This window comes from Penicillium waksmanii (genome assembly GCF_028829765.1).
Source record: "Penicillium waksmanii strain IBT 27052 chromosome Unknown utg000009l:1.0-4314994.0:1.0-4318279.0, whole genome shotgun sequence".
NCBI lineage: Eukaryota > Fungi > Ascomycota > Eurotiomycetes > Eurotiales > Aspergillaceae > Penicillium > Penicillium waksmanii.
The window spans coordinates 3,375,906-3,403,833 of NW_026643255.1; the positions used below are offsets into that span (position 1 = coordinate 3,375,906).

Genomic DNA, 27,928 nt, shown 5'->3' on the forward strand with positions numbered 1-27,928 from the left:
CGTTCTACCATGCTGCCTGACGTCTGCTCACTCTCGCACATGGGATATATCGTACATGCATCGAGAAGAAGAGTCTCTCCTTCACAGATCAAGCGTCTTGTAATCGGCGCCGCCCTCAGCGCTCAAAGGCTGAGCTCCAGCCCGGGCATCTCCACCAACAGGCTGGAAGCTGTAGTGGTTTCCAATTCCAGCGGTAGCGGCGTTGGCGAGCATGCTGTTAGTATGCTCGTTGGGGCCTTGCAGACTAACAGCCTGGAGAGCATCCTGCGCTTCCTTAACGCGCTTCTTAAAGGACATGCGGTCCAGGAAGAGTTGCTGGCGCGCCTGCTCAAGCTCACGACGCTCGGCCTCGATAATCTCCTCCATCTCGTTGAACTGCTGCAGCTTGATCTCGAACTTCTGCAGAGTCACGTTCACTGCGGCACCGACGAGGCGGGTCATCTCGCGCTCCTCGTGAGAGGCGAGAGCTCCGGCGCGCGCGGCAGAGGTGGCCATTGCTATGGTAGACAGAGACTCCTTGGGCTTCTCGCTTTGTTCGGCTTCGCGGACGGTATCCACGTCCATTGAGTCTTCGGCCTTGACGTCTTTTCCCTTGTTATCTCCCTTCTCCAGCTGGCTGCGTAGCTCCTTGCGGATTTCCTCGACGGAGCGGCCGGCGGCAGCCGCAGCCACGGCGGGCTCGGCCATCTGGGCAAGGAAAGCTACTACCGACAGAACGGGGTTCTCAGATTGGCTGATGGGATCCCTGCCTGCTGTAGTGCGAATATCGGGAATATCTTCAATGTATTTATCCTCGATTTCGAGGGAGAGGAACTTCATCACGCACTCTTCGCGGGTTCGTGTACCCACGTGGTTTGCGATCTGCTCCCAGTTCTCGTCGAAGTTCTCCAGACCCTCCAATAGGAGCAGGAGTTCTGAGTCAGCCCACGGTGCATCTTTGTCTGGAACCTGGCTGTGGCTCTTGTCTTCCAGCTTCACGAAGTCTGAGGCATTATGGCTTGAGGGCATGCGTCCTTGGAGGAAGCAGTTGGGGCAAAGGTCGTATTTGGAGTCGGGAGTTGTCGCATTAGCTGATGTGGGTGTAGACTTGGCGTAATGGAATCGAAGTCTTGTGCAGTCAATGCCACAAGAGAAGCAGTGAGACTTCTTCTTGGGCTCCTGCTCAATACCATTCGTTCCATCACCATTGGTCTGCTTGTCGTCCGTAGAAGGAGTGACATCCTTGCCCTTGTTATCAAAGATATTGCGGCGCAAGTCGAGGCCTTCGCCTTTAGTCGCGGGGGTCGAAGAGGCGGCGCGGTCTGTGGATGGGAGGGTCTTGCCGGAGGTGACAGTAGGGTTAGGGCCGGGCTGGAATGGCTGCAATCCGCGGGGGGTATCGGCAATAACGCGGAAGTGGCCGGTAAATGGTGGTCCAATATTAGAAGGGCGAGATTGAGGATCAACCTGGACATGTTAGCCGGATGTGGAAACGCAAACTAGACTTTACCCCAGAGTAAAGGTAAACTCACCTGGTAGTTGATCAGACCCCACTGCTCAAGGAAAGAGTGAATACGCATGATGGCGCAAACATCACCCGCCAGGTTCCGACGGCAAGCAGTGACCGTCAAGTATTCGATAGGGTTCAGACGGTAGGTGTTAATCATGAAATCACGATAATCCTTGTAGGTCGCTGGGGTCTTGCTGCGGTTGCGTCCGTTGAAGAACTCCGCAATGGCTTTCTTCTCGATCTCGTGAACGGTGTTCATATCAAACCAGGTCGCGTAGCTGGGGAGAATGATGGCGTGGGTCTGGGTGACAAGCTGTTCGCGGGCGGCGGCCTCCAGCGAGGACTTAGAGGGAGCAGGCTGCTCTTCGCCAACGGCATCTTCAAGACCTTCACCAGTCTGCTCAGGCGGTTGCGACTCTCCGGCAGCGTCTTCCAGACCTTCAGTATCGCGTTTCGCATCGGTCTCGGTGCCGCCCATTTCCTCGTCCTCCGGCTCGACATTGTCATTGCGGCCTTTGGGGGAGGCAGGGGCATCAAGAGGGTTCTCGGATCCGGAGTTTTCGACCTTCTTCTCGGGGGACTCTTGACGTGACTGGGCTTCTGATTCCTGGGGTAAGCACTGACAAAGGATCCAGGGAGGTGGCTGGAAACGACGTACCTGATGCACTGCCGGCATTGGTGATATCTGCGGCGCCCTCGGTGCCAGTTATGGGCTGAGCATTCTCAGATGCCGCGCCGGGGTTAACTGAAGTGTCATCCATGATGATTTGACGAAAGATAGCTGCTGTCGCGGGCAGCTGAAGATCGACTCCTTTCGCGGTCGTTCGCTGTGGTTCGCTGTCGACCTTGCGCAGCGCAACTTGGTTACGCGTGGCAAGGGCAGGTAGTTGGAAGAAAGTATTGGTCGGACAAAAACGCAGCCCAATCCAATGGGAAATCAGGCTAGGAAGTGATGATTGGACCAAGTGCTCGATCGCTGGGGGAGGTGGGTGTCGCGCCTCACGGAAAACTCGCGGTCGCTGGGAAGAGATACGCTAACCGAATTTGGGTTAGCGTTATTTAGAGTCGATACCTTATACCTCAGGCATAAATATTTAACATACATCTAACTAGTTAGTTATAGACTTGCAGGGATGTACTATGTACATTTTGTTCATGGCTTAGATTTTATTACGATATCAATACGGCTTTGATTAATGGGCCAGTTTAAATAGACGTCAGCGAGTAGTCTTTGCATCCCGCTCCTCATCTCTACTGAGCATCGCCGCTCAACTACTCACTGAACTACAAAGTGACATGTAACGAGTTACTAATTAAGATCTTATTCTCAGATACACATTCCATACAATCATCTCATTATATAATTCCACCTTATTCCATCTCTATGATAGAGCAGCCATCGCAGCATTGCGGCCCTCCAGGGCTGTCGCAACAGAGGGCTTAGCCTTCTGACGGTCCAACCAAGCCCCAAGGTTGGGGTACTCGGAGATGCTGATACCCAGGAAGTCGAGAATACCGAACCAAGGAATAAAAGAAAGATCGGCATAGCTCCACTTTTCACCGACCAAGTATTCCTTGCCCTTCAGGGCGCGGTCCAGCACGCCCGAGACACGGCGAATTTCATTGTAGTATCGCTCCTTGGCGCTCTCAATTTGCTCTGGGTGGTAACGGGTGAACCAGACAGCCTGGCCAAAGTAAGGACCCTGGCCGCTCATCTGGAAATGCAGCCACTGCTTGGCGAGGAAGTAGTCCTGCGAGCCGGAGGCAAAGCTAATGGTGTGCTCCTTGTCATAGGTCTCGACGAGGTATTCCAGGATAGCGCCGGATTCCCAAAGGGTGATGCCAGTGTTGGGATCTTCAATTGCGGGGACTCGGCCATTGATGTTGATGGACTCGAAGGGTTCCTTCTTCATATCCGGGAAGGCGACTTCCTTCGTTTCATAAGGGATGCCCAGCTGCTCGAGGACAATAACAACCTTCCATGGGTTGGGGCCGGGACCGTGGGCATAGAGAGTGACGGGCTTGAGAGACATGATTGTTTTTTGTGGTGAAGGCTGGTGTATGGAGTGAATGAATTGAATTGAATTGAATTGATGCAGTTGAATAGGAAGCCAGAAGAGCACGAAATGGAGGTCTTAAATCGCCCACGATCCCGCATTCTGACTTCATGGTAAACCCCCACTTCGACATCGGAGCTCGGCTTACAAATGATAAGCCACGGCCCACACGCACACCGTGCTCGCACAAACAGTGCGGAACGGACGTGATTTGTTCCCGGAGCTTCCCAGGGGTTCCAATCAAGGTCAATTGAAGCAACATCACCCCGCGTCATTAGCTCAGAGGTTGATAGTCTATGGGATGCCCTAATCATCAATAAGCAACCACCCGCATTCGGCCGGAGTTGGTCCGGAGTTAGTCATCAGGGACCTATTCCCGACATCCGATCCCCAGTGCAATAAGCAAGGCTGCTGCGGGGGACATATCATTTGGCACTGTGATTGAGACCAAGGCTGAGACGGATTTCATCTCAATCCCTGCGGAATTCGCGCCTTTGGGTTCATATCTCACTCAGCCGGAGAATGAGGGGCAAGCTGATCTGTAAGCAATGGTCAGCAGAGGCATTGAGGGGTGGAATAATGATTTGTATTAAACGGTAGCCTGCAGCAGGAGCAACAGAAAGGTTGATAGACACCATTCACAACGGCTGTCCTCCGCTGTTGTAAAGAATACAGTGCGTCTCGAACCTGGTGCCATCACCTCCACTCTTTCATTGTTTCTCAACCCGTGATGCCAAGACCACATACTAGTGGTCTATGTTATGAATGGACAATGGACCAGGAATATCAATATTCTTGTATCAATATCAGTATCAATACCGTGACTTACTCTTGGCAAAGGGGAAGCCGAGGACGAGCTGCGAGTAGTAGGTGACGGGCTCGTCTGGATTCAAGTCTCTTCACGGCCCCTAGACTGCTGCCTAGAAAGTAGAAAATGAGTCAAAATATTTACGATTAAGCACTATCTAGCCACCCTCGCACAATATTTACATTTTTGAGTCATATATGGAGAATCCTGCGATTGGCCATCCAACCAACTGTGATGTTTTCAAGGCGGCCGCGGCCACCGCTGCGGGGGGGTCATCGAGATCCACGAATGATTGTCGCGTCATTTCAGCCCCCGAGACTAGGCTTTAGCCAATAGCTCTCGGTAAATAATCTGAGCCCGTCTTGAATCTTTGCGTAACTGCCATCATTGCGTCAAGATCATCTTCTATCCCGCGGATCTCTTGAGGCTCAACCGAGGGAAACGTGCATACAAAAATATCGAGCTTTCCCACACGAAGCTCTACTTCAGCAGAATTTTCTTTCATACCCAAGAAATTCATCATGTCGTCCTACGGCTGCTTCTACCGCCTCCGTAGAGGAAATCGCCCTGCGAAGAGCTACCTCCCTCAGGTGGGGCTCGATATCCATGCGCATGTGCTCTCTAGCAATACTCGAACGGCCATCACCCAGACCTATATAAATCCATCTAACACCGAATCCATCCCAGAGCTTTTTTATTCTTTTCCCCTCTATGACGGCGCCAGCATCGTTGGGTTCACCTGTCGCGTTGGCAACGAAGTGATCCGTGGACAAGTCGAGCCGAAAAAGAAGGCCGAGGAGGTCTATCAGGAAGCCAAGTCGAAGGGGCAAACCGCTGCAATTTTCGATCAATCCTACGATGCAGCCGATGTCTTCAAAACTCGCCTAGGAAACGTTCCTGCTGGAGGGAAGGTTCACATCGACATCATCCTAGTTCAGGAATCCAAGCAAGATACCCAGACCGATGGAATTCGATACACAGTCCCGATCACGATCGCCCCACGATACGGTACTCAGAATGACGATCAGTCACCTAGCCTGCCCGAAGGTATTGCTGCCAAGACAGCGATTGTAGTTGATCTGGTTATGGAAAGGGACTCTGATATCCGCAATATTCGGTCGCCAACTCATCCTATCGAGGTAACTATCGGTCGGACATCGACCATGCCAGAAAGCACTTCCAAAGCGTGCTATGCATCTGTCAAGCTCCGGGAGAATGTGGTAATCCAGGATGATTTTGTTGTGACGGTCGGGTCAAGCAAGCAAGATCTTCCCTTTGCTTTCCTGGAGACACACCCTATGCTGCCAAACCAGCGAGCACTGATGGTTTCTCTGATTCCGAAATTTGGCTTACCTCAGAGTGCTTCTGAGATTATCTTTGTGATTGATCGCAGTGGCAGTATGGCGGACAAAATTTCAACCCTCCGATTGGCGCTCGAAGTGTTCCTCAAGTCCCTCCCAATTGGTATCCATTTCAATATCGTGTCATTTGGGAGCAGCAGCAGGTCTCTGTGGCCGCGTAGTAAAATTTGTGATCGAGAAAACTTGGAGGAAGCTCTGAAGTACACAAAGAAAATCAAAGCTGATATGGGTGGGACTGAGGTCTTAAATGCCCTCCGGAATGCCGTGGCCAACCGTTACCAAGACAAGGTCCCCGAAGTCCTCCTTCTGACAGACGGGGAAGTGTGGAACCAGGACGCTGTTTTTGACTTTGTGGGAAAGGCCGTGAAGGAAAGTTCGGCACGGTTTTTCACATTAGGCATTGGAAATGCTGTTTCCCATTCACTCATCGGTGGAATTTCTCGAGCGGGTATGGGGTTCTCTCAGTCGATCCAGAACTACGAAGAGCTAAACAAAACGGTCGTGCGAATGCTAAAGGGTGCATTGATGGCGCGCGTGACTGATGCCAGCTTGAACATGAACTTGCCAGATCTCGAAGGCGAAGACTTCATGGTGGTTGAGCCGATGGAGGAAGACCTCAAGGACGGTCTGGCAGAAGGAACTAACAAGCCGATCAAATTATTTGACGACAAATACGAAGAATCTGACAAGGTTCAAGATTTGCACCAACCTCTTCCAAAACTCACTGCTCCGAGTATCATTCAAGCACCTGTTGAGCTACCCCCGCTTTTCCCATTCATCCGATCCACGGTCTATATTCTCTTCTCTGGCGACATCTCTTCCTTTCCTGAGACAATCAGACTCCGTGCAAAAAGCGACCATGGTCCGTTGGAACTAGATATTCCGATCCAAGACATTGGACTCGGTGAAACCATTCACCAGCTGGCAGCCAAAAGGGTGATGGGCGAACTGGAGGAAGGACATGGTTGGATTCACACTACCAAGGATGTTCACGGGGTTCTGATCACAAGCAAGTGGGAAAGCCGGGTTGGGGAGCTGGTTCAACATGAATGCGAGAGACTTGGAGTTCGCTTTCAAATCGCTGGAAAGCACTGTTCCTTTGTCGCAGTCCAGGATTCCCATCAGTCCGAGGACAAAGGTGCAGCTCGGGTCTCTCCTGGGGCTCTAGCAGGCGATGAGGATGCAGAACTCGTTGACTGTCTTTTCGACATGTACGATGCAGAACAGCCTCTTGCTGCCAGTGCTCCGCTTGCCGTTTGCCTTTCGTCACCCGCATATTGCCCCGAAGGTGGACCAAGTGAAGATGAGATGGAGGATGAGGAGGAGGATTCAGTACCACTACCAGCAATAAAAAAAAGGAAAATGCGTCGCAAGGCAGCTGGTCCATTCTTCGAGGAAGAGGCGGGGATTGATGAGGATGATGAAGAAATGTTGAATTCACATCTCATGGATAATTCCTCTGGACTGCATGCGCTTATATCTATGCAATCATTTGACGGTTGCTGGGATTGGCACAATGAGCTTCTCCAGGCACTTGGTCTCGAAGCAGAAAGCGCCAAAGCCAAATTGCAGACACGTTACCAGGATTTGGCTGGCAACAATTCTGATATTTGGAGCCTGCCTGTCTGGAAGGAGGTTCTTGCTACTTGTCTTGTGGGCCACTTTCTGCAAACGCAGCTTTCAGAGTCGAAGGACGTCTGGGAGTTGCTCAAAGAGAAGGCAGATACTTGGGTACAGAAATCTTTAAACGACATGAATGAGACGGACCGACAAATTTTGGGGGAATTGATCGCCGAAGTAGGGATCTGCTTTTAACATTCTCTTCGTCGGCGAAGTCTGCCTGTGATAAGTAGCCGATCGGATATGTTAGATTATGAATCTTGCCAGAATATTTTAATGAACACCACATGTCGAAGACAATGTCTTGCCCACCCTCCTTGTCGCTGCAGACAATTCCATTGCTGACGAATCACCCCCACGGTTCTAGGGTTCGGTAGCGACGCCCTTGCAAGAATTCGTGGAGACGCGGCAAGATATGGTCCGCAGCTATGAGAAAGGGCATGATGTGCTGTTCACCAAGACCGGAGGGCGTGTTTTAGCGCGACTATGTAGAGTCATTCCTTCCAACTCCATCCAACATCCAACATCCACTTGATTCGAACCGCCCTAACCAAGCCTCTCGGGCTTTTTCCCTTACAAGAACTGGCCAGAACCATTAGACCGACAGCTCCAATTCGAATTTTCGTCGCCTCAATCAAGTTACACCAACTAAACGGTCCCACAGGGCGATCTAGCAAGCCTCGGACTAGGTGTCGGAGTAAAAATTGAACGTCGGACTAGATGTCGGACTAAGCCCTGCCAGCCCTATCACGCCACTGAAATGAATATAGCACAAAGAGAACAAATACAACAAACATAGCCTATGCAATTCTGATACATGAAGCATCTAGATTTCAAAGCAAATCATCTGAGCCCGCCCTTAAGCTGGCTCATAAACCACGGTTCTCCGCAACCCCGCGCTTTTGACTCATCCAAGCCACCTCGTAAAGCACCCCGACGAATACGAATGAACAATCTCCAAACGTCATAGCAAGTAGATAGTACGGAGGTATACCTCATGACTAGGTCTCGCGGCTAAATAGCTAACCTTAGGAATCAGCTAGTGTAAAACCGAATAGATCTAAAAAAGTATTCTATTCCGTGCCCGTGCTCCGTCGCAAGCACCGACTTGAAAGTGGAGCCACCCGGGTCGGATCTTCAGGGCCAGATTTTGTACTCCGTACGGAGTATCTTGAGGTCATTCCCATCCTTCGGAGTTCAAATCCATGCCGGCTGGACCACCCTTTCCTCAAATTAGACTTCAACGGCAAGGCAGCAGATCCAAAGAAAGCCATAGCTACTATCTAGACTTCCTGCTGCCTGACTCAGGCATAGGTGCGCCACGCAAGCTCACGGTCGATCGGCCACGCCCTTTCGCTTATTAGGAAGCCCGTATTGAGTGCCCGACAGTCCAGGCCCGCCAAATCGCAAAAATAAGCCGGTCGAAGGAGCAGCAGGACAGCTCGATGTATGGACTAAATACGGAGTACTCCATGCCCCAATAGAATATAGGCTCTTCGGCCTCTTTCTGTCCAATCATATTATTTTTCCCTTGGGCACTGCCCTTCCAAGGCTCAGTGAGAGTCATGTCGAAGAATATCATAGCCAAGAAAAGTGGGGGCTATCCGGATTGGGAGCCCGCGACATCGCAGTTCACCCTTTCAGTTTCGGTAGTCATTGATCTATGGATTTACCTACAAGAATTCGCCAGAACAGTCTATGCTAAGACCTTCACAAAGACATTTAATTGTCAGCAGCTTGATTTATCAGATATCCTTGGCATATCTAGAACCGCGCCCTTGGCTCGTATGTACAAGCGATGCCATTGGATCCACAATCCATAAGTCCGACCATCTACTCCGACGCTTAGTCCGCTCCACCTACCTCTGACGTCTCGAGTGCTTTGGGTTTCTTCCACATGGTGAGAGTCAGTCGCCTAGGTGGGTCTGTGTGGATCTCTGACATCTATTTTTTTTTTTTCGGAGTACATGACGGAGTAGTAGATCTTATAGGAAATATTATGTGTGTCTCTGCTATAAAGACCGTAGAACCACCCATCCAAAAAGATCCAATCCAGAATCAAATCAGTCTTCTAAACAAACAACCTCATTCTTGGTTGATCCATACTCCATTCCAGCTTGATATCAGCATATCTATACCAGACTCAAACTCTACTCTACTTTCTCGACCTCCTTCAACCCAACAATCCTCCCTCTCACCATTACCATCATCATCACCTCTACCAAGATGACCAGCTTCGTCTCCTCCGGCTCAAAAAGCTCCCAGGGCTCCCAGAACCTGAGCGATACCGCATCCACACATTCCACCGTCTCCACCGCAACAACGCTCAAGGGCGCCGACTCCCCCAAGCAAAAGAAGAAGTTCTTCTCCTTCTCCAAGGCTGAACCGCAGTCCACCAAGGGGTCATACCAAGCCAAACAGGCCATGCACAATGAAGCCATCGCTAGCTACTTCTCCATGCGCTAGTCTCTGTCATACTCTGTACTTGCTCTTTGCCAAGTCAAACCTTGTTTTGACTTGACCCTTCACGAATACAATACCCCCGACTCCGACTGCTTGAACAATACCTCGCATCCTTCGTCTTTATTGACTTCGATTTCAACTCGCCTCGTCTTCCTTTCGACACTTTCTCATTTGTCTGCTTGCTTGATTTGAACTGCGTCATGATGATTATGAACATGAATAATACTCCGTGAAGAATTTTGCGCGACATACTTGTTTGGTTGTGGACTTTTATATAGAATTGTTGCTTCGTTTACGCTTTATCTGTGGTTTTAATCTAGATTGTTTGGTCACTCTATCTTTTTTTCAATTTTGTTTTTAGGCAATACATAATATTCGCTACATTATCTCCTTCCTCTTCTTCTTAATGCCCTTAGAGTCATCTTGAAATGCGATTATCTGAATATTTCTGCAAATAGATACAAGAACTGCCCACTGGAAAACTAATAAATGGTATACCACAACAAATAAACCCCCAATTGTCCGGGCAAGAAACAAAAACGCCAGAATGAATGCCCCATGATACTCACACATCTCACAGTCCAGCCATCAACTCACTCATCGAGATAGGCTTCCGAACCGCATTCGAGAATCCTTCGTGATACGTAACCCAAACCTTCCTCCCAGCTTTCGACGTATCATCCGACAGATCCCCTCCAGACTCCTCGTCTTTGCCGCTGGGACTGGGCGTCTCAAGAACCCGGCCAAAGAAGTCCCGCTTAACAAGACCCTCTTTAATAGACTTTTTGGCGGCTTCGCCTGGTTGAGGGGTTTTGCCAAGTGCGTATTTACCACTGACAGAATGTTCGGATTGCTTCCGCATTGTCTCCTTGCGATATTCTTGGTCCAGGACCTGGCGGACGGCGTATCGAACGGGTGCGTTACCTCCGGAAGCTGCGCTGGGCATTTTCGAGAATGAGACAAGCGAGTCGATTGGTCTGTATAAGTTTTGTTAGTTTGCTGATTGGATTTTTTTCCCCGTGGATAGAAGGGTTCTTACGGTTCCATTCTGTAGGCCCATCCACCATAACCGCCACCTTCTTGCTCAACTCGTACTTTCTCAAATGTCACGCCCATACCCGCCATGACGCGTGCGGCGGATTGAACGAGAGTGCGTTCGGACTCCTTGCGGACGCTGGCTGTGCTTTTGTTGTCGCCGCCTGTTCGGACGATGACTGGTTTCACGTCTGGCGAGAGCATGCGGACTAGGTGTGGGACTAGGTCGGTGATGACAGATTCAGAGGATCGGAAAATGCGGGTTATGGGTGCTGAGAATGAAGTGTGGAAGCCGTTCAAGATTGCGCGGTTTGCTTTCATTGCTTCGAAGGCGGCGAAATCGGCTCGGGGGCCGGAAAAAGGGTGTTCTTCCTCGGCATCCTCATCGTCTTCATCTTTTTCGGTGGCCTCGGTCTTGCCCCCAGCAGAGGCGAAGAGATGGTGGAAAGCCAATACAGACTGGCTCAGGTACGGGCCCAATTCCCATTCTTGCTGCGAATGAACCTTCGAAGAGATTGTGTCGTGGAAGTGGAGCCATTCATAAGCAGCACTGGGCTTGGAAAGAAAGGTGTCGTCCTGGTACTGTTGGATGGGATATGCGGCAAAACAGTCGTTAACACATCGGTCATGGTCGCCGCTAGAGTCCACCATCTCTCGCAGGCGGTTGATGGCGTGTCTCTTGCGTAGATCGGCTACACCAACAGGAACCCGTGTGTTCGGTCCGTCGTACTTATCTTGGAAGGTCAGTCCCATGGGGGTATCCGTAAAGCCTGCACCTTCAGTGAAGACGCGGTTGACAATCTCGCGGACACCTCCACGGCTCATTTCTTTGAAGAATGAACCACCCTCTGTCGACGCACTGAGAACTCGTTGTTCTAGCCAATTTCGGGTTAGTCGCAACGCTGTTGGGCGCTCATTCCGTAACTTGTGGGCAACCCATTCTGCGGCTACCAGCACGCTGCGGATATCACCCTCGGCAGATCCGGTATTTTTGTCACCGCGCTTTCTTCGACTCGCTAATCCCCAGGCTGCTTCGCAAAGTCGTCGGGCTCCATCGCCATCACAGGGGATTCCTTCGCGGGTGAAAATACTTTTCACTCGTTGAACGACATTATCCAATGGAGCCTGTCGAACATGAATCATCTCCGCGATAGATGACGCTCGCAAAGGACGGAGACTGGGGTGGTAAAGATCATTGCAGACTAAGATCAAGGGCCGAAGGAAGCGGAAGTTATCACCCTTGCGCTTCTTGCCTCTGTTTTCTTCAGTCTTATTTGAATTCCGCTGGTCAAGCATGACGAGGTCGATTAGGGCTTTCATGAAACCACCCTCGCCGCCACTTCCGGCTCCGCCAACAACGCCGTCGACTTCATCGACAACGACACAGACAGGCCTCGCAGCCCGACGGACCTTATTCTCGCCAACTTCCACATTTGCGCCCTTCACGTTCTCCGTGGCCAACGCATCGCGAATGCGGCCCTTAACCACATCCCTACTGCGTTCGTCACTGGCATTGATCTCCAGCACCTCGTAGCCCGCCTGTTTGGCACAGACATGGGCCAAGGTCGTCTTTCCAAGACCAGGTGGACCACTTAACAAAAGTACTTTTCGATGAATGCGCTCTTCATCTTCCTCTTGGCCTTTCTTTGGACGAGACTTCGATAGGCCTGGAAAGACAATCGGCTCCCATCCCTTTAGCCAGCGGAGGACAGCTCGGTGTGTGCGCTCGTCTCCAATAAGATCGGTGAACTTTCTAGCACGGTACTTCTCTGTCCACATCATGGAATCATACTTCTTTTGCTTCGCATCGCCCTCGTGCTTTTCTATAGAGGGTTGTACCGGGGGCGCGGATGCTGGCTTGGAAGCTTTCGCTTTGGCCTCCTTCGCAGCATCGTCCAGCAGTTTGTGTATTTCAATTCCATAGTAGCTCTTCGTTGCTCGTCCTGCTTCCGTCTCAGATCGGCCAGCAATCATGCGCTCATAGGAAAGAGGAGTAGAGGCCTTCTTCGAGGAAACATGGTGCATCTTGCCTGAGCAAGTCTTAATCTGGAATCTCACTGGGGGTGCAGGGGCGGGTCGAATGGTCATCTGGGGTTGAATCTGAGACTGAGGTTGAGGTTGAGGGGCTTTGGACGTGGTGTCATTCGTTTGAGATAGGGACGATAGTTGATGTGGTTGATCTAATATTCCGGGTAGACCTAGTTCGGGGTTCTCTGGCAAGTCGAATTGCGTCTTTAGCTGCTCGTCCCTGAGAGCAGCAAGATCGTCATCTTCTTCATCTTCGTCATCATCGACGAATCCTCCCACAAACTTCTGTCGCTTGGGTTCGGCTTGTGGGCTCTCGTCCACTTCGCCTGCCTTTCGCTTCTGAGAATCACCCGCCGCATTCTCACGGACGGAGGTCCCGAGTGGCGAAATGAATGGCATTTTGAATATAGGAGGTGAGGATGTAAATAGTGCCGAATTCCTGGTCGGCGTGCGTGGAGGACCTCGCGGGGTGCGGAGGGAGGGCTTTGTCGGAGTAGTATCTGTATATTACCCTGTCAGCGCCAGTCACTCAAAACTAGAGTCTTCTTTCTTTTCAAGGGATCTAACCAAGTCTTAAATCGTCGTCACTGCGAAATACATCGGACAAATTCCACGCTCGGTGTTGGATCACAACTTTGTTGCGGGTTAGATCTGCGCGCGCAAGGTGGATTGCTTCAAGGTCGTCGGAGAAGGATTCGGAGGGCGGATTGGCTGTTATTGGTAAATCTTCGGAGTTGAGATGACAAGCAGGATCGAAGGAAGAGAGAATTGGCGAAGAAGGAATCATCAAGCGTCTCTCATTGTCGTTGTCATTTTCCATGAAAGTCACCGTCAATCGTTTCTCTCCGCAGTTTCGCGCGTCTCGCGGCGCGCGTGTCACGCTAGTCCCGATTGAGATAAACAGGCACAAACCGGCAAGACCCACCCAATTGGATGTCCATACTACTCGTATGAATCGAGGTGCCGACCGTTTCCAAGATAGCTGCCTTGCTTTTCGTCGTGCGATCGAGAGAAATGACTATGAGATGGTTCAGATTTTGTCGGATTGGATCGTCCCTGGTTTCAATCCGTGCGATGATCCTGAATGGCTCACACGCACTCTACCAGGGCTCATCAACCACGTTGGAACCAGGACAAGAGTCCGGTCCTCCAAAAGCGCTACACTTGAAAAAGAGGTGGTGGGACACATTTTTCGTTGTGAGATCCATCAAGAGATACGCTTTTCGAGCAACCTATCCTGTTCCTTCATGATTCGAATGCAGTGGTTAGCTTAAACTCGACATCGCCTCAGGCATTATTGCAAAGGTATGAATAAATTCTTTTCTGACTTCTTTTGTTTCATGACAATGTACTTCCCAGACGGACCTAGTCTGCAATTTGAAATACTTGACTCATATGCATAGAATCGAGATGATATCCCCGTCATAGCCACTAATCATCCTGCAAATGACCACATCTAGAAAGGAAATAAGTATTCTTGAATATTTATTGCGAAGTGACTAAGCCTCTCAACTTTAGTCCTCTAATCAGTGGTATGGTATTCTGTACGGAAACAAACGACCCTCAACAAGGTCACGCCAGGAACAAAAAATTGGGAAATCAACAGATCAGCACAAGATATCCGTAGATATCTAAGCGCTCTTCAGCTTCTCCGTAAGCTCAGGAACCTTCTCAAACAGATCACCCACCAGACCAACATCAGCAATCTGGAAAATAGGAGCCTCGGGATCCTTGTTAATAGCAGCAATAACCTTGCTATCCTTCATACCAGCCAAGTGCTGAATAGCACCGGAGATACCAGCGCACAGGTAAAGCTGAGGAGCGACATTCTTACCAGTCTGACCAACCTGCAGACTGTTATCGGCGAAGCCACTGTCGACCGCGGCACGGGAAGCACCGATAGCGGCACCAAGCGAGTCAGCGAGCGGGAGCATGATACGGTCGAATTCCTCCTTCGACTTCAGACCACGGCCACCGGAGACGACGCGCGAAGCGGTGGCCAGATCGGGACGCTCGGACTTGGCCAGTTCCTCGGACACCCATTCGGTCTGGGCGGCGGCGCTCGAGTCAACGCCGTCCACAACCTCGGCGGATCCACCTTCTGTCTCGACGCCCTGGAAGGCGGTGCCTCGTACGGTGATCACTTTGATGTTGTCGGTTGATTGGACGGTGAGGATGGCGTTACCGGCGTAGATGGGGCGGACGAAGGCTGTGGTTGTGTGGGTTAGCGGGTTGACTTTCACATGTCAAATTTGTGGTCTGTTCGATTTGATCAACGTACTGTCCTCGCTTTCAATGGCGGTGATGTCGGAGATTTGCTGGACGTCCAGGAGGGCGGCGACTCGGGGAAGAAGACTCTTGCCGAAGGCAGAGTGGCCGGCGACGATGTGAGTGTATTCGCCCTTCTTGATGTTCTCGACGAGAAGAGGGGCGTAGTTCTCGGGAAGACCCTGTCATGAAAAAGAAATTATAGTGATCAGCTTCCGCTCCCAAGACGTAATTCCAGAAATGACAAGCTGTGTATATATATGCATACCTTCTCGTAGGCATCGCTCTCCACAGCGACAACCTTGTCAAGGCCTTGGATCTTTGCGGCTTCGGCGGCAGAAGTTCCCTTGACACCGCTACCGGCAAGGAAAGCTGTGACAGGGCCTCCAAGCTTCTGTGCGGCGGCAATTGCGGAGAGGGACGAGTTCTGCAGCTTGCCCTCGCGCTGTTCGAGGACGGCGAGGGTCGAGAGCAGGCGGGCGAGCGCCGAGGAAGCGGGCTGGCGCAGAGCTCGGGTTGGGTTAAGCTGCGAGCGGGCAGCCCGCAGAGCAGAGTGGCGAGCAATCGGAATCATAGCGACGGCGTTGTGTGAGGACGAGAGGGTTGTCGTGGTGCTCCCAAGGTGCCAGAAAGGTCGAGGTAGAATCTCGGCGATCCGCGGTGATGTGAGGTGAGGATGTGGTTATCGTCGGGACGCCAAGACCTGCCCGCCCGAGGTCGGACTCGGCTAATGCAGGCATCATATAGCCTGACCACCGCCGAGCCTAGGGTATGACAATGCTGATAATAGCCTTTCTTCCTGCCATGCCGCCTCCTTAGAACCTCGACATACGGTCACGACACTCATTTATCAAATTAAGTTCGGTTCAATTCTCAAATTCAACGCCATGGTCAGAAAGATTCATCAGTTTCATGAACAGGTCGTGACAAATGGGAAACAGTCGAAAATAGAGCAAACTATACAATATTCAAAACTCAGGAGCTGCCGCTATGTTGGTTTATGGTTACTATACTAGTATCCTACGGTCTAATTCCATGCCAGTGGAGATGTAAAAAGCCATTCAAGCGTTAGATCGAACTCGAGACAAACACAATGCAGACAAAAAAGACACAGGTGATATTTTGTACGCCGAATAAAACTACCTTTACATGCAGAAACATTAACTAGGCAAATTTGTATCCCATCATGAAGTAGACTTTCTCTTCTTCTTGCCCGCAGCCGGGGCTTGAACCTTCACAGTCTCACCATCCTCAAGAGCCTGGGCCTTGAGCTTGGCGAGCTTCTCCTTCCGCGCCGCAACGGACGCAGCCTCCTCCTCGTCATCGTCCTCGGCGGGCTTAGACTTCTTGGACTTCTTGTCCTCGACCTGCTTTTCCTCGCCAGTAGACTTGCGCTTCTTGCTGGCCTTGGTGGACTCCTCGATGGCAAGGTGCTCGGGCTCGACGACATCGGCGTCCTCCACCCAGAGCTCATTGGCCAGCCAGATGGGCAAAGCGGTGGTGTTGGCACCCTTGACGTGAAGAGCCTTGATGTTCCTCCAGCCCTTGGCGACGAATTTCTCGGTCATTCCATTGACGACGGCGGCGATGTTCTCGGACAGTTGGTCGGCGGTGAACTTGGACGAGCCGACGCGCACGGCAACGGTAGTAGCGGGGGCAAGGTGGACGGGGGTAGATTGAAGGGTACGCTCGATCTCCTTGGCGACGATGAGAGGGGAAGCGAAGGCGGCGACTCTGTCTTCCTTGGCGGGTTTCTTCTGCTTAGGGTCCTTCTTGATGCGCTTGCCATCCTCCTTCTCGATCTTGGCGATGCGGATGGGGATGGGGCGCTTGCTGGACTTGTAGAAGATCTTTCCGAGGGTAGTCACCAGGCGGGTGATGATCCGGTCATCGGCCAGGAAAACGTCGTGCTCGGAGAGCAATTGGCGACGGCTCTCGAAACTCTGGTAGCGGGCCTTGAGCTTGGAGAAGCCAATGACCTTTTCGATGCGGGAGCTGAGCTCGGCCGGGAAAGCAGAGTCGGCAATGATGTCCTTGACGCTGCGCTGGGGGTCGGCGGTGATAACACAGACGCTCAACGAGGGCGAGGAGTTCAGGGAGTGAGGGACGCTGATCTTTCCGGGCTTCAGGCGGTTCTTGTCCACGACGTGCTTCTTGGTGGTGAGGATGAGCCAGACGGCCTCGTTGGTCAGGGGAGTGCTCTCGTCATCGTCGGAATCATTGTCGCCAATCAGCGTCTTCTTGGTAGCGGACTTCTCCTTCTCTTCTTGGCTGGACTTGATGTGTCGCAGCAACGCGGAGGAAGCTTTGACAACCTGGGAGAAATTAGCGGTTACGCATTGGTATTGGGGGGTCATCTGTGACGAACCTGGGGGGGTATCGAGTTGATAGGGCGATCCCGATGTCACCTTTGAGGTGAGCGTAGTAGAGGACACCATTTTGACGATATGTAGACTCAATGGTTTTTTTGCGCCGATATCGAGATCCAAGATCCAAAAAAAAAATTCCTCGGAAGGCGGTGACATTTTCACCGGGCTTGGCATGGACCCGTTCTGGCCTGAGGCATCGATCGACCCTCAATCGGGCGGTCTGTATTAAAGTGAAGAACAACAACATGCTGCAGGCCTGAATTACCTAGGTATCTTTGAAATTTGTGATTTTTTGGTCACTTCAAGGTATTTGGCCCGGAATCTCTGTGGGCGGTATTTCATCGACCCATGACGGCAACCCAGGCGATGGTAGAGATGAAGTTCAAACCATGCCGTCAATCGATGCGACTATAAACATCAATATGGGATCTTAGGCTATTGAAATGGCCCCAGTACTAGTATGGTCGGTTCTTCTAGACCTATTTTATCATATTATTTAAAGTCATTATGGTTGACTGGAAATTTTTTGGGGCCAAAATCTGTTTCTCCCGACTCGGAGGTCATCTGTGGGGATATATATTGAACAGTGGTCCACAACCGTTAGGTAGTACCACTACGAAACCAAAGCTATTCAGAATTTAAATGAACTTGAATTCGGGCGAACTTGAAATCATCCTAGAACAATGTTTATGTCCTTCTAAGGTTGGAACTAGACCCTACAATACCTAGGTAAAAGGTACTACTAGTATTTAGTAGTGGTCACCTTTCATAAACCGTCATGGAAAGCTATCTAATTCAATTCTATTTGCTAGACTACAATCACCCCGAGGCGCCCCACCGCCCACCCACTCTCCATTGAAGACAATCTCAGCTGAACCTTCCAGACATTCAAGATCAAGTTTGAAAGACCAACACGGGCTTAAGCTTGGGTCTACTGTTTGAGAATGTCTCAGACCCTGAAGAAGCAATATGTGGTCGTGCCTAGCAGAACGCCTCTTGGCCGCAAGCAAGCAAGCCACATGGTGGGCATAGGCAGTTTCTAATAATAGGGACCCCAGGTCCGAGTTACCCAGATTCTCCGCGATGACTACGGAGCACGGAGTACTAACTACAGTACACACATACACGCCACAACCTGGCCAATGCTCCCGACATTAGCGGTGGCGATGCCGGGATTTTTTTTGTTTATTTTTGACAAATGCCGACCGCGAGATTTGGACGGATAGGTCATGGAGGACTGGCTTTGTTTACTTTACAGGATCCGATCAACGTAAGGCGCGGCGGACGCGGGAGGAAGACGAGACGGGTTATATGTACGGTGTAGGTACGTATGTACTTGGGGAATAGGGGCTGCCTCAGTACTCCGCACATACTGTGCATGATGTAGTAACTATCGTGATCCGGCAACGCGTACCCCGTACAGCCGTACACAGCTAAGTACAAACACTCTATGTACATGTACAGAACGGTGTTTGTAGAACTGTGGACGGAGTACGGAGTACAAAGTATAGAGTATGTGTACCGGCCGTCCCACTACTAACTAGCTATTGATTAGTATCTGGGAGGGGATCCCATCCTATGGGTCTCGTGTTTCTCGGGATCGGGTGTGGGCTGGTTGCAACGGACTGGACTGGGTCAGGCGTATGTACTCCCTACTCGTAGAGGTATGAACGGCGGCCCATTTTTCAATCGAGTTGTATCCCGCAGGGCTATGTACATGCTTTGCTACTAAGGGGCTCCACCTAGATGGGAATCGTTAATTAATTTTGGCTAAGAGAGAGCGCCACGCAATTGTGGTGGTCCCACGTCGCCTCGGATAGGAGCTCGAGGGGGTTTCCTCGGGGGAAGGTATGGGAATAGGAGTCGAACAGCGGAGCAGGGGGTGATCTGTATATTCTGCGTGGTTGGATATTGCTGTGCTTGGGATCCACGGAATAGATTGAGGCTACGGAGCAGTTCTCACGAAGGCCTTTGAAGGATGGGAACTTGGTAGTAGGGGATTGGCGCGAGGTTTGTTTGCATGTGGCAGGCACCCATATTGTTGCAGTCCAGTCGGAACCGACGGACTACCGGTGTTTGGATCAAAAATTGGATCGCAGAGCGAGGACGGGGGATTTGCCGAGTACTATTCCACATTCACAGGGGAGGGTAAGACATGTACGATGCACAGCATACGAAGTCCGCCATCAGGATGCCCGAATAAGTTCGGAGGATAGCACATGAGTACATATACCCTGGTATTCCCCTCATCTCCCATACGCTGGGGGAGATTCAAATGGGGATTCCATACTACGGAGTACTCCGTATCCGTACAGTAAGATGGTGACGGCTAATTCATTACAGGAGGATACATGGCTAGTCGTAATGAGATGGGCGAGCCATGACGCGGACGATGGGTGAATAAGATTGCAGCGGATCGACAAGCTAGACGCTTATCGCCATTTGGAAGGCCCTCTCTACCGGCAGATACTGTTAATTCCCGCCTCTTTCAATAGTTGGGAGGGGACCCGAATTTACAAAGGTTGAGATGCGCTCCAGCTGGGGGCTATTGATTGGTCCGGGGGTCTGGAGAAACGCACCGACGTTAATTAAACTGTCGGTGGACGTCGTCACCCTAGTGGACCACGAGGGTTGAATTGCGAAGCCCCTTCCTGGACTAGGGACAGGGCAATTTGCGGAACAAAGAGTGTTTGGCTGAAAATTGGGCGACAAGAGGGTGAATACGAAGGGGATAGGGGTAAGTTGAGGACCGTAGCACTCGTATGGCGGAGGGCCACGATTGTCCCTCGCTGACGCCCCTGCTGCTCACAGGCGCGGGCGCAGGTCCAAGGCCAGGACCAGGACCAAGACTAGGTCGGGAGAGACCTGCCAGGGGGAGAGACGGCCCCTGGCGTGGTGATCAGCACGAGAGTAGAAATTAACCTTGCGGAGGCTAAAGGGAGAAAACACCCACAGGCTTGGCACATCAGCCAAGAGTAGGGATTAGTAGTGTACATACAGAGTACGAGTACTCGTACGGAATAGGAGAGTCTCCTCGACAGAGTTTGGTAAAGTGTGGTGGCAAGCAATGAACCATAATAGCAATCTGACTCTGTAGGTCGGACATAAAGCATAATAAGAATAGCTAAACGGGCGAACCGAATGATACCGTACCCATGGATACGCAAGGCATTTCGGCAGAGGCGCCCAACGATGATTGGTGTGCCTGGATGGTCCCCGGCCGAGCCCAGTACTGGCTCACTCCCTGATTGGTTGACCCCTGGCACATGGTCATTTCCCCTTAAGCACGAACCGTAAACAACCGTTGTCTACGAAGAAAAAGAAGAAAAATCATCGACTGCGCCCCACGGAGAAGGTGGGCATGTAAAGAGAGAAAGAAAAGGCGGGAGATGGACTGCCAAGGCGACAAGAGCAGTCGAGGCCTTTTGACTAGGGATGCGCAGGATCCACCAGGCAGTGTCTCCCTGTAAGTGTGTATGTACTTGTGTATGTATGTACGTATCAGTATTGTGAGACAATTCTGTATGCCGGCCACCCCTTTTTTTGCCCACAACAGTAGTGGGGCAGCCAGGCACAGACACCAAATTGTATGGACGGGTTACCATACTCCGTATTCCCATACACTGAAGACTCAATCCCCTCGCCCCCCCTGGAGATTCACACTCTCTCCTTCTCTCTCTCCCTTCCATTCACTCCGAGTTTTCCTATCCGACCTAGAGAGATTCGTCTCTCATCACACTCTTTTATCGGAAAACCCAACGCTCTCTTTCAATCTCGATTTCTCACTTTCCGTGTACAGCCTTACGAAATCGCGCGACTGGTTTGCCGTTGATGTATGTGATGCCCAATTTGATCCCCTTACCCCGGAGGAGATGGTGTGCGCTAGACCTCCACTCCACCCATGATCGATGGATGCGAGAAATGCGCAGAGAAGACCAGGAAATCTATCATGTCGCATCCATTTCGCATCGCAAACCGCACTGTGTTGCTATAGATCCAAAGGATCATCTCGCTCATCATCTAGCGCGGCTCTGGCACCTGGGCATTTAGGGGGCCGCCCCAGAGGGGCACAACATCTATTGAGAGATCAACTAAACATGGAGATGAATGCGATGGCTGACCTAATTGACTACCCATAGATTAGCAACTTGAAACTCCTCGCAATTCAAAATGAAGTTTTCCAACTCCGTTGCCGTGACTCTGGCCACGGCGGGCTCCCTGGTGGCCGCCCACGGCCACGGCCACGCCCACTTCCACAAGCGCGCTGTTGAGACCGAGACCGACACCGCTGTTGTTGCCGGCCCCACCGTCTACGACTTCGTTGTCCTCGAGAAGACTGGTAAAACCGACGAGATCAGCAACAAGGAGGCCTGCGCTGGTCTGGCTGACGACAGCCTCGAGTGGTACGGTGATGCCGTCGCCAACGCTTGCCCGACCAGCACCGCTACTCCTACCCCGTCGAGCACCAGCACCCCGACCCAGACCCCCACTATTGCTGCCCAGGAGCTTCTCGAGACCTCCGCTGCCATCACCCCCAACAGCCCTTCTCCCACTTCCACCGCTGAGCCCACCACCACCTCCAGCTCCTCGACCTCCAGCGTTGTTTCCACCAGCAGCGCTAGCTCCAGCTCCAGCTCCAGCTCCAGCTCCAGCTCTTCCGCCAAGGGCCTGACCGCCGAGTTCCCCGATGGCGAGGTGGACTGTGGCACCTTCCCCTCTGAGTACGGTGCCGTCGCTCTGGACTACCTTGGCCTCGGTGGTTTCTCTGGCATCCAGTACGTCACTCTCCTCGATGAGGTGATCAGCGACATTGTTACCGCTGTCAGTGGTGAGTCCTGCACTGAAGGTGCCATGTGCTCTTATGCCTGCCCTCCCGGTTACCAGAAGGCACACTGGCCCTCTACCCAGGGCTCCACTGGCCAGTCCGTTGGTGGTCTCCAGTGCAAGGGTGGCAAGCTCTTCCGTACCAACTCTGCCCACTCCACTCTCTGTATCGAGGGCACTGGCGGCGTCGAGGTTGAGAACAACGTCGGCCAGCAGGTCGCTGTCTGCCGTACCGATTACCCCGGCACTGAGTCTGAGACCATCCCTCTGGGTCTTGGTCACGGTGAGACTCAGCCCCTGACCTGCCCTAACGGTGCTACCTACTTTAAGTGGGAGGGCAAGAGCACCTCCGCCCAGTACTACGTCAACAACGCCGGTGTCTCCCCCGAGAAGGGTTGCCAGTGGGGTGATGGCTCTTCTCCCATCGGTAACTGGGCCCCCATGAACCTGGGTGTCGGTTACTCCGCCGGTTCTACCTGGTTGTCCATGTTCAAGAACGAGCCCACCACCGATGCCGATCTCGACTTCGCGATTACCCTCACCGGTGACGTCTCCATCAAGTGCTCCTACGACGGCAAGGGCAACTTCTACAAGGACGGTGTCAAGATCACTGATGGCAGCAACGGTTGCACTGTAAGTTTCGGAGAAGACCACTTTATCATGAGAGTATTTCTAACATTCCATCGCAGGCCGCCTCCACCTCCGGCAACGCCAAGTTCGTCTTCTCATCTGTTTAAATTGGTCGTCAATAACAACTGGGCCTCCTCCCCGAGAAAACACAGGCCAATGGCCTTGAATGAGCTCTTCTTTTCGCACTTTACCCCCAGACTCGTCGCGCGCCGAGAGGTCACTCTTGCCTCGCACTTGTTTGTGTTTCTGTCCATATCACGGTTTCTCACTTCTGTGTATCTTAAATTTTATCTTGTTTTATGAGGGGTCGTTTTTGGGGGGGAAATCCAATCTTTGTTATTTTTTTTCTCTTCTATCCTAATACCCTGCAGGGTGAAATAAATCACCCTCGTGGGTTCTTTCTATCTGATTAGACTTTATTTCAAGTGCAATCTTTTGATCAGATAATCCTTTTGTCTTCACTCTCCCTTTTTTTGGGGGTCTTCACTCTCTGCATGTCTGTCTACTTGGTTTCGTTCGCGATCAATTGTGAACCGGAGATTGATAGCTATTCACCGACATGGCATCAATTGAGGCAGCGGCGAGCTAACCGTGGCATTTCCTTATCCTGCTAGCCACCTCATGTTTGTGTTTTGTTTATCATTGATCCATGATTCATGACTCCATAGACAGTTTTGACACCTTTTACCCTTTTCTTGAATGCAAAAGGACCAACCTGACTGATCGCCAATATTCTAGACCAGACACTCCATCCCTTGCCAGCATTTGCCAGCATTTTGACTCGAGCCCCAGATCATCTGCAATCTCCATGGATTGCACTGACTTTTACCAGGGAAGTCTGCATTACAAGATACGCTAAATGGTAAGGATCGACGATCTCCTGAGTAACCCTGGCCAGGTTCCCCAGATCAAGAATGTGACCCATCGATCTGACGGGCCACGCTCAGATTGAGGTCCATTGCCTCATGGGCCGATTCCACTCCGTACTTCGATAACTGGTCGGCCCTTGCTTCAGGTAACTTGTTGCCTATATGCCGCGTAACATTTACACTGAGGCGAGGTCAAGCTTCAAGCTCCATTCTACACCTGCGCCCAGATGTACTCTGTGTAACGAACTTGCTATTGAATCTTGCTGGATGAAAAATGGAAGCTTGACCATTTCAACTGGAAGTGTCCCTACATTCCGATAGTTCCCGCGGCAAGTGTAGCGTCTTGCATTTTCTGCTTATCATTTCGTCGCTTGTCGCTCGTAGCCCTGGAGACCTCATTTACCTTTTTTTTTCTCCAAAAAATTTATTCGCCCAGTATTCTTGGCTTGGCCCTGTGATGTAGATGCTAGGGGAGAAGCTGTCATGACTGGGAAGTATGTACGTGTGTACTCCGTACATTGGATAGCTATGTACAAGCTACAGCACGCGCGCACCTTCACTTTGCGGTAAGTGGTTTTTAATCTGGCTTAAGCGAGTCTGTGTATGCACATTTAGCCCGAAGGCCTTCACCGAGAGGGGTTGGTAGTGGTTTTTTCTTTTCCTGCCCCGCTATGTTGCTTTGTATCTTGACGGTTCTTACGGTGTGTTCTTACGGTGTGTCTTGAAATCGAAAGTTTGTGCTCCGATCGGGTGGATGTGGTATAAGTTGAACCACCATTTGATTTTTTCTAGTAGTGATCAGTGAGTAATTCTTCATTAATTATTTCAAATGAGTATATAGTATGTACCGATTCCTAATTATTGCAATATACTAACTCAATTCTTGAGTTGGCAATTGACGTGGCGTAAGGTAAGGCAAAACCACGCGCCTTCTGGGCCCCCGCGGAGTAAAATTTGCTAGCGCGTCAGTTCACGTCAATATCCACTATGCTAGGAGACAATTGCTTTATTCTGAGGTTGGGAATAACGGCAGAATGTTCATCAATAGAATATACATGAATGCTCTGCTTAATTTATTCAATTCCTTTGCCATCCAGTATTTGTAGACGTACCTCGGCTTTGGCCCCAAAGGTCTGTACATACACTAGTAACTCTTGGGGAGCGATGAGTATTCACTTGTCACAGCGCATTTTGCAACAAAATGTGCCAGCAGAATACTCTTCATTTCGAGATCGCCCGATGCCAGGACGACTGAAACATACCGCAGGCTGTCACCTCTGCATACCATACCACACTAGAGATAGTTACTGGTCACTCACTGGTTGCTCCATACTTCACTCGCGTGCCCAGCTCCACTACTGTATCATGTCACGTGAGTTCAGACGCGGTCGCGCCTTTCTACATGTCTTGCTATCAAGCTGCAAGACAGGCATAGGAAGGGAGAAAATTGTAGGATAGATATTATCTTTAGTTATTTAATACAACTTCCTACTACAACTACTTTTTTCAGAGTTGATTCCCCGTGGATATTAATCAATTGAAGTACAGATGTATCCTAAGAGCAGTGGAGCCCGTGAACCCTCGCCGGCGCCTATCGAACGCGTCGGGCTGTAAGCGTGCATTTCCGCTAGAACGAGACGCTCCGCTCATTCCCACCACACCTTTTTCTCTTCCCTCCCTTCCTGACCTCCAAACCCTTCCCCCACCCCTCTTTTTTTGAGGTCCCTTTGGTCTTAGTGCTGGCCTGAATCCTCGTCGACTTGTCTCTTTCCCTATTATTTACTCTCCCTTCTCTCTGTCTCCAATATTTACGCGGTGACGCGAGTCTGGAGCTCGACTCGCCTCTCGTCCAAAAAAGGAGCTCGTGTGGGATTAACACCAGGGTTCTAGGTTTATCCTATTCCACTCAGGATGGAGTCTTCACCTAGTAGGAGCAGCCTGGCTCCTATTGCTGGCACAAAACGTCCTGCGTCTTTGCTGCCGGCCTTCGAGCCCTTGACCTCATCCCCCTCTCTGCCTCGCCCCCAGAAGCGTGTTGCACGCGAACCCGCCGTTTCGATGTATCCTACTCCCGTCCCAACATCATCGACCCATATCATGTCCTCCTCGCCTCCTGCCGCTCGTCAAACTGCCCGTCGTATCTTTTCAGCCGCCTCCGAACGAGCTCCCTTGTCGACTGTGCCGGAACTGATGCTGCCGGATAATGGTGAACCGCTCCTGATGGGTCGATCAAGTGCTTCGTGCCAACATCAGTTAGCCAACAGCCGCATGATTTCTCGTGTTCATGTGAAGGCTACTTACAAACCGGCACCGAATCCCTTCGACCGGGATAGAGTGGAGATTATGTGCATGGGATGGAACGGGATTAAGATCCATTGCCAGGGAAAGAAATATGATTTGGCTAAAGGGAAAACATTTACCTCGGATATAAAGGATGCTGATATCATGATTGATGTTCATGAGTCTCGCGTGTTGGTGCAATGGCCTCGGAATGATAATGAGCATGATCGGAAGGACTGCCCATCCACCGACTCTGAACAGACCTGTGACGAAGCAACCCCAACCCAAAGGAGACCTCTTCGTGCTCTGCAAGATAGCCCTTTCCCTGAGAACCAGCGTTTGGCTTCGCCTGTGTCTCCGTCTCCTGCCGTGCAACGGACTATCCCGCCGTCCTCGCCGCTATTCTCTCCCTCGCGTACCAGAGCCCCCGTTGTTGTATACGAAGATCAAGGATCCCCCTTGAAGCGTCACAATACCGTTGCTGGTATCACTTCCCCCAGTGCTCGTCGTGCCAGTGTACTCCTGCAAAGGTTCCAGGGTAGCGACCTTGGCCGACATGAGGAGGATTCTGAAGGGGAGAACGATGAGGAGAATGACCCTATAATCCACTCGTTCGGGCCTTTTGGCGAGAACCTCCTGCCACGCATGGCCTCTTTCCATGCCGGCGATTCGCCCATTCGGTCGGCCCGCTCCCCAAGCAGCTTGCTGCCGGCCCAACCTCTCCAGCCAGCCCTGTCCCCCAATCAGCCTTTCCACTATCACAAGCGTGACAAGTCCGACGAATACGTCAAACCCTCAATGGATGAGGAGAGCATCACTAGAATCCGAAACCACGCTGCCAACCAGCTCGCCTTCTCTCGTCTAGCCTCCACACCTTTCTCCACAATCCTGAACAACTTCCCTCCCGATATTCGAAAGTCTGTTGGAGCACCTACTGGCCCTTCAAGACTCGAGATTCGCTCTATCTTGGAAAACACCGATATAATTGGACAGGTATCTCGCCAGGGCAAGGACGCCGCTGGCAAACCCCTCGAAGCGGAGTACTATTATGTGCCGGACTTTGACCATGATCCCACGCGCCTGGAGGCGCATAAGATGGGCAAGCCCGGCCTGCGTAACTGTCGCAAGCAGCACAAGGTTTGTCGAAATCCTCATATCCCAACATCTTGTCAAACTGAGGCAGCCCAGCTAACGTTTTCATAGCAATATTTCTGGCGCAAGCCGAAATAAAGGGATAGTTGGAATCCATCTATCTTCCACTGCCTTTCTGGTTAGATTGGCCTTTTAGTACATATCTGCAGTGTTATTGATCACCCCCGATCCAAAGAGGTGAATTGCATAGCGTGGCGTGAGGCATACCCTGATTTTAATCTGTTTTATCTTCGACTTTTTTTTTTTTTTTTGTTCCTGTTGATGCTTGGGTTTGTTTTCATCATTCTTTCCCTCCAATCACAAATACTGCTTCCTGTCGACTTTTTGGTTGCTCTTCATGATTCTCATGGAGGTGTATGATGTGTGTGTGTGTGCGTGCGTGTGCGTGTGTGCAGCGTCAAAGCCAGTGTGTATCTGTTCCATGTTGGCTGTCTCTCGCGATTGTCTGCGTTCTCATGCATGACGCTTTTCACGGTCGATTTCCTTCCGTTCCTCTTTCCTGTTTCTTGTCTTCGGTTCCTTCGCAAAGTTCGTAACCTGGGTCTTAAAGTCATAGACCTGTCACCCGCTGAGATGATGTCTGATCCCATGAGCTCTGGGTACTCTTGTGCTTGTATTTCTGACACCTGCGACCCCGGCTCATCTTATTATAAATCGTGCTTATGTACCTTAGTT

General features: G+C 51.2%; 10 protein-coding genes across 10 annotated transcripts; 5 read left to right on the forward strand and 5 right to left on the reverse strand.

The window, feature by feature from the left end:
- Nucleotides 1-81: 81 nt before the first annotated feature.
- Nucleotides 82-2,250, reverse strand: rscE (uncharacterized protein; the record flags this gene model as incomplete). Its single annotated transcript, XM_057270817.1, has 3 exons — nucleotides 82-1,446; nucleotides 1,512-2,089; nucleotides 2,148-2,250. 3 exons carry the CDS (start codon nucleotides 2,248-2,250, stop codon nucleotides 82-84), a joined length of 2,046 nt encoding a protein of 681 aa, XP_057117991.1.
- A 621-nt stretch (nucleotides 2,251-2,871) lies between these two features.
- On the reverse strand, nucleotides 2,872-3,522 carry N7481_011599 (glutathione S-transferase family protein; the record flags this gene model as incomplete). The annotated part of the gene is made up of 1 exon (XM_057270818.1): nucleotides 2,872-3,522. The coding sequence occupies one exon, from the start codon at nucleotides 3,520-3,522 to the stop codon at nucleotides 2,872-2,874; it is 651 nt and encodes a 216-aa protein (XP_057117992.1).
- A 1,353-nt stretch (nucleotides 3,523-4,875) lies between these two features.
- N7481_011600 (VIT and vWA domain-containing protein) lies at nucleotides 4,876-7,530 on the forward strand (the record flags this gene model as incomplete). Its single annotated transcript, XM_057270819.1, has 1 exon — nucleotides 4,876-7,530. One exon carries the CDS (start codon nucleotides 4,876-4,878, stop codon nucleotides 7,528-7,530), a length of 2,655 nt encoding a protein of 884 aa, XP_057117993.1.
- Nucleotides 7,531-9,561: 2,031 nt separating this feature from the next.
- N7481_011601 (uncharacterized protein) lies at nucleotides 9,562-9,801 on the forward strand (the record flags this gene model as incomplete). The annotated part of the gene is made up of 1 exon (XM_057270820.1): nucleotides 9,562-9,801. The coding sequence occupies one exon, from the start codon at nucleotides 9,562-9,564 to the stop codon at nucleotides 9,799-9,801; it is 240 nt and encodes a 79-aa protein (XP_057117994.1).
- A 571-nt stretch (nucleotides 9,802-10,372) lies between these two features.
- N7481_011602 (putative sister chromatid cohesion factor (Chl12)) lies at nucleotides 10,373-13,681 on the reverse strand (the record flags this gene model as incomplete). The annotated part of the gene is made up of 3 exons (XM_057270821.1): nucleotides 10,373-10,775; nucleotides 10,838-13,361; nucleotides 13,429-13,681. 3 exons carry the CDS (start codon nucleotides 13,679-13,681, stop codon nucleotides 10,373-10,375), a joined length of 3,180 nt encoding a protein of 1,059 aa, XP_057117995.1.
- An 811-nt stretch (nucleotides 13,682-14,492) lies between these two features.
- N7481_011603 (electron transfer flavoprotein subunit alpha/FixB family protein) lies at nucleotides 14,493-15,703 on the reverse strand (the record flags this gene model as incomplete). The annotated part of the gene is made up of 3 exons (XM_057270822.1): nucleotides 14,493-15,070; nucleotides 15,143-15,311; nucleotides 15,398-15,703. 3 exons carry the CDS (start codon nucleotides 15,701-15,703, stop codon nucleotides 14,493-14,495), a joined length of 1,053 nt encoding a protein of 350 aa, XP_057117996.1.
- Nucleotides 15,704-16,313: 610 nt separating this feature from the next.
- N7481_011604 (uncharacterized protein) lies at nucleotides 16,314-17,567 on the reverse strand (the record flags this gene model as incomplete). Its single annotated transcript, XM_057270823.1, has 1 exon — nucleotides 16,314-17,567. The coding sequence occupies one exon, from the start codon at nucleotides 17,565-17,567 to the stop codon at nucleotides 16,314-16,316; it is 1,254 nt and encodes a 417-aa protein (XP_057117997.1).
- Nucleotides 17,568-20,887: 3,320 nt separating this feature from the next.
- On the forward strand, nucleotides 20,888-21,403 carry N7481_011605 (uncharacterized protein; the record flags this gene model as incomplete). The annotated part of the gene is made up of 2 exons (XM_057270824.1): nucleotides 20,888-20,964; nucleotides 21,298-21,403. The coding sequence occupies 2 exons, from the start codon at nucleotides 20,888-20,890 to the stop codon at nucleotides 21,401-21,403; spliced, it is 183 nt and encodes a 60-aa protein (XP_057117998.1).
- Nucleotides 21,404-21,668: 265 nt separating this feature from the next.
- sun1 (SUN family protein UTH1) lies at nucleotides 21,669-23,059 on the forward strand (the record flags this gene model as incomplete). The annotated part of the gene is made up of 2 exons (XM_057270825.1): nucleotides 21,669-22,955; nucleotides 23,012-23,059. 2 exons carry the CDS (start codon nucleotides 21,669-21,671, stop codon nucleotides 23,057-23,059), a joined length of 1,335 nt encoding a protein of 444 aa, XP_057117999.1.
- A 2,673-nt stretch (nucleotides 23,060-25,732) lies between these two features.
- On the forward strand, nucleotides 25,733-27,331 carry fhdA (putative transcription factor Tos4; the record flags this gene model as incomplete). The annotated part of the gene is made up of 2 exons (XM_057270826.1): nucleotides 25,733-27,238; nucleotides 27,305-27,331. 2 exons carry the CDS (start codon nucleotides 25,733-25,735, stop codon nucleotides 27,329-27,331), a joined length of 1,533 nt encoding a protein of 510 aa, XP_057118000.1.
- Nucleotides 27,332-27,928: the final 597 nt, after the last annotated feature.